General features: G+C 31.0%; 1 protein-coding gene across 1 annotated transcript; it reads right to left on the bottom strand.

The window, feature by feature from the left end:
• Positions 1–136: 136 nt before the first annotated feature.
• Positions 137–6,761, bottom strand: LOC111003208 (aldehyde dehydrogenase, mitochondrial-like). The gene is made up of 11 exons (XM_022273606.2): positions 6,515–6,761; positions 5,718–5,866; positions 5,450–5,546; positions 4,559–4,727; positions 3,753–3,901; positions 3,163–3,265; positions 2,583–2,759; positions 1,759–1,877; positions 1,400–1,564; positions 1,113–1,247; positions 137–655 (listed from the first exon to the last, which is right to left on the bottom strand). The coding sequence occupies exons 1-11, from the start codon at positions 6,614–6,616 to the stop codon at positions 485–487; spliced, it is 1,536 nt and encodes a 511-aa protein (XP_022129298.2). The 5' UTR covers positions 6,617–6,761; the 3' UTR covers positions 137–484.
• Positions 6,762–9,269: the final 2,508 nt, after the last annotated feature.

The raw sequence follows: 9,269 nt of genomic DNA, 5'->3' as shown, positions 1-9,269 counted from the left end.
AAGATGAAAAAACTCTACCACCTTTCATCTACATACGTTAGTCAAAATGAAGGAATAAATTTTTAAATAAAAGTACCAGTTTTTTATATAAAAATATATTTCAATGTAATGTAAATATACTAAAATTATATATGTATTTTAAAATTATAAATTATATGGCATCAAAAAAATATATTACTTCTAAACAATGAACAGTTCATCTAGTTACAATTACATACACAAAATGAGAGTGATTTGGTATGTCGCATTTAACCTTTCATTTTGGCAGACATATTCCTTAAGAGTATAAAAAACATAAACTAAGTAAAACGAGTAGCACCTTCAAAGAAACGCACTGTTAGATTTTGACGCCATTTTTGATTTGACCCCCTCTTAAAAATAAAATTTCTCTTTGGAATTGATATTATTTCAATAATTATCACACCGTCGGAATTGAATAGAACTTAAACATTTTTACAAAAGATATTGTGTTTTGTGCGAATATTTACGAATTCTTCTCAGTCAATCTTACAACTACAGATTTAATTTCAGTGTAATTGTTAAGGCCGTATGGACCGTTTTCCCTTCCAAGTCCGGATTGCTTGAACCCACCAAATGGCACTTGTTGTCTAAAAACATTGTAATCGTTCACCCAAACTGTACCAGCACGGAGACCCTGCAATAGAAATGTTTGGATTATTGTATGATACGAAATATTTAAATAACAGTTTCAGATTGGTTATTAGTGGCTTAACTTATTTAATTTACTATAGTTAATTCTTCTTTAAAAAATCTCAATTTTAAAACCCCTCTAAAACGCGTCTAGACAAAATGGCATCGCTCCAGTCCCTGACGTCAAGTTCTTTTACCTGTTAATTATCATTCTGCGCTTTGTGTTAAACAGTGTGCACTGCATATTGATAAGTCAATTGATGCAGCGAAAGTAATTAAAGATATTTATTTTATTGGAAATTTTGCTAATTTGATTTTAATTAATTTAATGATCCATTCTATGTCTCTACAACTTGTTAATAAACCTTTTTATTCTAAACTATTTAGTTTCGAGTCTACTTTTTGTCCCTTTCCATCAATGTGTTGCTTTAGCATAGATTACTATGTACTATTAGCATTACCTGAATGAGATAGTTGGCCTTATCTAAGTCCTTGGTGAAGATGCCGGCTGCGAGTCCATACTCTGAGTCATTGGCGCGAGCGATAACTTCATCTAAATCTGAGAATTTAATTATCTGTTGCACTGGACCAAAGATCTGTAACGAATATTAAACAGGTGAATTAATGTGGGATAACTGAATGATCAAGGCCAAAAGGACATTGATTTTGCCTACGAGCAATGTGCCATTTATAATAAGAATAAAGCAGAAGTTCAAACGACCAGGGTTGAACGCTTAATAATTTTTACCTCAGTCTTAGCGATATCCATGTCATCCTTAACATCTGCGAAGATAGTGGGTTCGACGAAGAATCCCGTATCACCTTGACGTTTTCCACCCGTTACTAACTTCGCGCCTTGTTTTTTCCCACTTTCTATCAGACTAAGAATTTTTTCGTGTTGCTCCAAGTCAATCTGAAATTTGTGAGGAGTTAGCCTCGAATTGCTGGTACGTCCTTCGCACTCTAGTCACACTTAATATTTAGTTAGTAACCTTTATATTCACAGTTTGAAGTTTGAAACTTCTTAATGGAGCGTGGGACATTTTATGACAGGACAGAGCATTTAATTCAGTATCTAACTGAAAATAAAATATATAATAAAAATACCTGTGGTCCTTGTTCAGTCTTAGGATCGAAAGGATTGCCCACAATTCGTCTCTTAGCACGCTCCGCTGACATCTCAACGAATTTGTCATAGATTTCGTCTTGGACAAAGGTACGTGAACCTGGAATATAATAGAAAAGAAAAACGTCTACATATAGTTACTGATAAATTTAAAAACAAACTTTAAAGGGGTGCGCTATTAAGATAGTTTATTAATTCAGAAAAATAACCTCCCAGTTTTACAGAGCTATATTTTTCAAAATTCTGCAATAATTTTTCATTAATATTATGTAATTTTAACACATATCTGTAGTATGGAAGTTCTCTTAGTTAAAATTTAGTTGTAATTACTTTTGTTACTTTTGCGTTTCTAGATCTAAAATTTTATTGTAATTCCCTTGGCAAACCCTTTTTAGTAAATTATATGTGTATTTGTATTTAAAAGCTTAGTACGATGGTAAACTAATATAAAACTTGAAAATGGTACACACTTTTTCTAATATGGTAATATAGTAAGCAGAGTAAGATATACCTTGATAATAAATCTACGTTTAATAAACGAATACGACTTCCCAAGTTATATTCAATTGATGATACAAATAGGAAGGGAATTGAAAAACTGTTTATCAGCAATCGTATTGTGTTTATGTAACATTTTATCTTATGTAATTAGGTTGAACCATTGTTATCAGTCATTTGCTAGACTGCGATAAGATTTAATGTCCGGGTAATCGAGCGAATATCTTAATATATACCGATCAACATTATTTACCTTGGTTAGGACTCCGCAATTTATTAGAGAAATGTTTTTGTTATGGCAACTTACCCGCACAGCAACATTGTCCCATATTGTAGAACAGCGCCATATGAGACATTTCCACGGCGTGGTTTAAGTCGCAATCGTTTAATATAATATTTGGTGATTTTCCGCCCAATTCCAAAGTGATCCTCTTCACTGTGCCCGCAGCACCTTTCTGGATTAGTTTACCGACTTCTGTGGAACCTGTTAGAAATATTGATTGAAATGTCAAGAATTGTAAAGTCAGATATAGCACATAATATAATAGATTGTCTATGTATAGTTTCTTTAAACCAAAGACATATTTTTTTTCTATTTCGGCAGCTCGAAATTATACTTATACGCCCTTAGAATAAGTATATATGTATTTATATTTTATACATAGTTTTCCATCGCATAGTATAAATAATTTGTTAGAAATAGAGAAAAGTGCCTTCACAAATTATTAACTATAAAATTAGAGGAAATAAAGAAATCGATGGAAATAGTAGAAAATGCGTCATCATAACTTATGTTGAGTTAAGATTACGTGTAGTGTCTAGTATGTGTTTGAAACAGCCCTTATGTGGTTGTTATATATTTTAGCAATTGTTACGGGTATACTTACCAGTGAAAGCAATTTTATCGACATCAGGATGGTCAACTAAAGCTGCGCCGGCGTCGCCGTAGCCTGGCACAACGTTTACTACACCCTCAGGGAAGCCGGCTTCCTAAAAAATCTTTATATGTATACTAATGTAAGAGATGATGATGTGTTCGTAATACTTATATGCATGTGTACAACAAATAGTATATAATTAAACACATATATAGAACGCGTTCAAGATATCATCCAGAGCTGATACTCAAAGATATTTGATAAATATAATATTAAAAATATGTTTTTTATCTATAATATTTTTAAAAATGCAAAAGATATAAGTTATGAATTAATTGAACCCAGGAAACATATATTTTTTTTTCTAATTTTTATTTGATATCGAACCCAATCAAAATATTTTTATATCATGAAAAGAAATTATTCTGTAAACATAAAACACTGTAAAAATTTAGTTTACTCACTGAATAACTTAACTGACTTCATAGATAAGACCGCGTTAGGTATATTACCTTAAAACGATTTTGATATACACAATTATTCACTATTCCTAAAACGTCAAACACGCACGTTCACAGTGACTTAAAAATGTTAGATACCTTAACTAGTTGTGCTAAATATAAGGCTGTGAGTGGAGTCTGTTCAGCTGGTTTTAGCACCAATGTGTTTCCTGTTGCAAGGGCGGGACCCAACTTCCACGCCGCCATCAACAATGGGAAGTTCCATGGTATTATTTGACCGCAAACACCTGTAAACAAAAATTAAATCATTTTAATCATCTTTAAGTGTGTATCTTAAAATAACCCAGAGTTGACTAAATTTCAGTTTATATTTGGTTACATTTTTCCAACTATAACACCATACGTAACTTCTCAAGTTAAACAATTTTAACAAAAGGTTTAATCCTATATAAAGGACTAGGTAGCGATTATAATAACTATAAAGAAATATATAAATTAGGTGCACGAAAACAAATTGATCTGAGAACATCATATCACATATAAATAAAACAAGAAAACGTAAAACCTAACCCTTATATCTTATAAGTTGCTTTGCGAACTTTATACTATATATTAATAATATCTTTTTAATTTGATAAATTTTGCTGTTTTAAGTACAGTACTTCGACTATTATTATTTAGCAAAAACTAATAATAAAAGTCCTTATTCTTACTTTAAAATTAAATTTTCAATTTATTCATACAGTAGTAATAAGCTTCTGCCTGCGTCTTATTTCGCATGAAGACTTGTTAGTACAAAGCGTATATGTAGGCGTATAGACGGGAAGTGAGTTAATTTATTTTGATTTAACTATGAAATAAACATAACTGAATCAATACATAAATCTTTACATTTATTTAAATATCAGAAACTTTTTTATTTTTATTTATTTTAATGAACTTACCAACAGGCTCGTGACGAGTGTACGCAAAGTATTTGCCATCTGCTGGCAACACTTTGCCATGATTCTTGTCGGCCCAACCCGCGTAGTACCGCAGGGTATTTATTGAGCCGGGTAAATCTCCTTCGTACGCGGCCAAGAATGGCTTACCATTATCTAATGTCTCCAAGCTCTATAAACAATATTTTTTAAATCAATAATCCGCCATCAAATCCGATCTAGTTGTCTAGATCTATAGATAACTAGATCACACTGCAAAAGCCGTGTGAAAAGCTTAATTAACAAGACGATTTAGGACTTATACATCAATTTTTCAATTCCAATAATCTTTTCTGTTCGTAGGCTTATTTTATCCTAGATGGTACTCTCGGGTTCTAACACCACCGATTTGAAGTTCTCACCGCTTATAAATGTTGAGAACTTTGTATGAGTACAAAATAATACTCTTTGATATCCTGTAACTCGCAGATGGAGATGTACCTTCCTACATCTACGTGTACTTCGTAATAATGCAATTTAAGTATTACCATTGGGTTTTTTTTTAAATTTAAATGAGTGTTCAAGTGTCTGGATGTACAGAAACGATTTTAAGAATTAATTATTTTACCAATAGACTGCCAAGTTATTTGTCTCATAAGCTATGTATTAACAAAAAAAATTAGTTTTTAATAATACCCACAGATAGTTTTAACGTGGGAATTTAAGATAATAACATATATTGCCTTTTTCTTAAAACACCAATAAGTAGAACTAATATATATTTATCAAATATTTCCCCATGTGAAGAAAAAGAGGTTTAGGTGGATCTAGACTTGTTATTCCTCTTCTTTCCTTGTAGATCCTCTTTTCAATATATATATAGCGTATATATCATAAGTTTATTAAAATACTTGCCGCAAGATAAGTCCTGTCTCTCTCAATAAGATCAGCCAATTTGTTTAATAGGTAGCCCCGATGAGATGCATCCATTGTCCTCCATGGTGAGCCCAGCCTTATTTAAAATATAAAAATATTAAACATTTTCTATATTAGTTGATCAGTGCGTTGTATACAAAAGAAGTTAAGTGTCTTGTTTTTTTCATGAGTGAAATCTTAAATTTTATGTTATTAATTAGTACTAGAAAATAGTTCATAATAACTAAAATAATCATTTAGATCTTACTTGAAGGCATCTTTTGCTGCTTGGACTGCTTTATCAATGTCTGCTTTTCCACCCTGTTGAATGTCCGCAATAACTTTCTCGTCAGTAGGGTTCACAGTTTGAAATGTTTTGCCATCAGCAGCTTTCACCCACTCATTATTGATAAATATCTGTAAATAATTAACATAATATAATATATGTTTTTATAACCAGCACTATTTATACCAAATATAGGTAAATGAACATCCTGTATTATATATACAGGCTAATTCATTATACATATAAAAATTTATGAATACTAATAATATAACTTTTTCAAATATTTATACTAATTATATCTTAATTAATGCGAATATCTGAATACTTACTAGTATATTTGATAAATTTTATAAGATAACTAGCTGACCTGGCAAACGTCTTTTTGCCATGTACCTATATCATTTATAATAAAAAATAGAGGTTGATAGTAGAGGGTTGAAGATTTAGGGTTGTATGTATTTTTAATGCTGTTGGTATAGTTGATAGAAAAATAAAAATTTATCTAAAAATTAAATAAAATATATTAAGGGGTGGACCCTACCCTTAACATTTAGGGGGATGAAAAATAGATGCTGTCCGATTCTCAGACATACCCAATATACACACAAAACTTCATGAGAATCGGTCAAGCCGTTTCGGAGGAGTTCAACCACAAACACCGTGACACGAGAATTACTGCCCTAGTTATAAAATAAATGAATAATAAGTTATAAACCATGTACAATGTAATAGCATTATAGATGTATATACGTTGAAAATATATAATAAAAAGTACTTACTCCAGTGTATTTAATTTCCGGGGTGGTGTGCGGTGCCGGCGCCGCTGCAGTCGCAAATTGTGCTTTTGGCACCTTTAACGATTTGCTCAAATTTCGAATCATTTTCAAATTTTTAACGTAACAAAAATATCCTCTAAGTTTAAATAAATAAGAATATGATGTAACAATGAACGTGTGCTATTTAAAAATTATCAAACTTGTATATTTTAAATACTACGCGACTGGCATCACTGAAGATCACAGACGCATTAACCCAACAATTTATAGTAGTCTGAAGTCTCTAGAGTCCGCGATTAAAATTTGAAGGTCAAACCATGAATCAGCATAAACAAAATCCTATATTTCAACAATCAAAACTCCACTTTATAAAGGCCTATAACGTTTTTACACGACCCTTAAGATAAAGCATTAAAACTGAGTTTGGAATAAAACATATGTTTGTATGGGTCAAGTTAGATTGGTCAATGTATAACGCGCGCGCGGCGCCTCACTAAATTTTATTAACAATATTTTTTAAATAGAATTTCTTCTCCAATCTTTTTTATTAAATCAATGTTTTCTCTTATCCTACTCTAGAATTGCCAACAGTCTATCTAACTAGATTCACAGATTTCTTTAGTTGCATATTAGACAATATACCGGGACAGGTATAGGTTTTAACTAAGAACTAAACCACATATAACATTTGATTATGCACATCACTCATGAATTTTCTTTTTTAGTTTTTTCTCTTACTAGCATGCCATCCCGTTGCAAGCCTTATAATTTTTATGTGTTTTTTTTCTTTAATGCAACGAAACGTGAATAAGCTAGCTTTAGCTATTAATTCTTAATGTTATGTAACTTATTTGTTGTATTTATGTTTATTTTTCTTGTGGTCCTAAACTCGGAATAAAGTATTCCGCTTCACTAACTTATCTCTTGATTAAAACTAAGAAGATAGAGATCAAATGAAATCGATTTAAACTGTACATACTCAATTTCTTGCGAAAAACCAAACTAGGACAAAACAATTTTTTCAGGAACCGCTACACTTAGTCTAAGGTCGAAGGCTACAAATAACAGTTCCAGAATTCAATCCATTCGCGATATTGTCAAGAAGCAAAATAGTGAACGTGCGACTTATAATTTTGATATAAAGAACTATTGCTTGCCGAATACGCCTATAGATAGGAGTAATAAATTGAGGAAGAATGCTTGGCTCTTATGCGAATTGGATGTAAAAGAAAATACGCCGGAAAAGTCATACAAATTGTATTACAAGGAGAACTACAAGATCTTTATAAAGAAATTGCGTTCGAAAGGCACAAAGACTTTGTCAAATGAGAATTAATCAAACCTTCCGTTAGTAGTTTTTGAGTAATTCTGAAAAGTTTTTGCCAATGTCCATACCACGTTGAATACACCGGTTCCGATCTAATTAACGGAAGACCTCCTGATGTTGGCTTTTTGTTTTTGCCTTTATATAATATGTAGATTGGATAACTTTATGTTTGTTGAGGTCCAGGTACAATCGTTTTTGTATAATTTAACTAACTGTAACAGGAATCTTTCAGAACCGAAGATTTATAGGTGTGAGATGACATATCTATCATTTGCAAGAAAATTTCGATGGTAAATTGAAGTTTATACCGCTTCCAGTCTAATCATATTAAGGCACGCGTCCCTTCCACTCGAGCACAGTTCGAGATTCTTTGTATAAATTAATGTTTTAAATATAATTCTTTGTATAAATAAATGTTGTAAATTGTTACTATTATTTCATCCTTCTTCCTACTATACGAATGAATATTCACATTAAAATTTATTTTACAGCTCAAAGTCGTTGTCACGTTAAACTTTCGCCCGTATACCGACTTTACAGGCAACCAATTTTTTAAATTTGTTTGTAAAATTTATAAATGCTTAAAAATTTAATTAAATTCAATATTCCAATAAATAAAAAACGTCTATTCCTCTAAAATGCTCTTGATATACATAAATATTAACTTTTCCTAAACCGTGAAACAATCACCATCGTAGTGATTTCGAAATGATAGACATACTTATATGTATATTATGCGGCCCATTGTTTGCCCTATACTTTTATGTTACTTGATTTCCTTTTAATGTAGCGAAATATAAATAAAAACGTAAGTGTCGTCTGTTCAGTTGGTTTTAGAACTATTGTGTTGCTGTTCCAAAGGCGGGACCCAACTTCCACGCCGTCATGGATCATAGAAAATATATAAGAGATATTATTGGACCACCAATACCTGAGAAAAATTCTGGTAAAATCCTTGGTTGTGTTACGAAATCATATCAAACATAAATTTAGATAATCCAGAATTGATAAAATTCTAGTTTATTAATTGTTCCAAAAATTAAAGCTTAAAATCCAAACGTAACCTTTAAAGTGTATCTAAAGATAACGTTATCAAAAAAATAACAACAACGTTGTTTGTAGCCGTGACAAATGCTTTTTGTAGAAATACTTGTCATGAGTAATTTTTGTTTTGGAGGATGACCCAGCAGATAAGTTTTTCCAATTATAACTTATATGTAATATAGTATATGGGACTTTAAAATTTATCTCATTACACAATTTTATGGAAATGTTTTATTTGATTATTAATATTTAGTATAGTTATATAATTTACATTTCAATAACTTATTGGTTTAATTACAGACTTTAATAAAAATAATTTATGTCTTAAGTTTAAAATTTATAATACATATTTTTACAAACAAGATACTCGGCAGTTTTAATTTATAT

Source organism: Pieris rapae, chromosome 5, assembly GCF_905147795.1.
Source record: "Pieris rapae chromosome 5, ilPieRapa1.1, whole genome shotgun sequence".
NCBI classification, from domain to species: Eukaryota; Metazoa; Arthropoda; class Insecta; order Lepidoptera; family Pieridae; genus Pieris; species Pieris rapae.
This window is presented reverse-complemented; position numbering and strand designations above follow the sequence as displayed.

What these genes read in the sequence shown, in the direction of transcription:
- LOC111003208 (XM_022273606.2), bottom strand. Translation starts at nt 6,616, where the DNA reads ATGATTCGAAATTTGAGCAAATCGTTAAAGGTGCCAAAAGCACAATTT. An exon ending in GCAGCAAAAGATGCCTTCAA is followed by an intron (nt 5,547 to 5,717) that starts GTAAGATCTAAA and finishes ATTTTAAATAAG; the next exon opens with GCTGGGCTCACCATGGAGGA. An exon ending in AGACTGAACAAGGACCACAG is followed by an intron (nt 1,565 to 1,758) that starts GTATTTTTATTA and finishes CACAAATTTCAG; the next exon opens with ATTGACTTGGAGCAACACGA.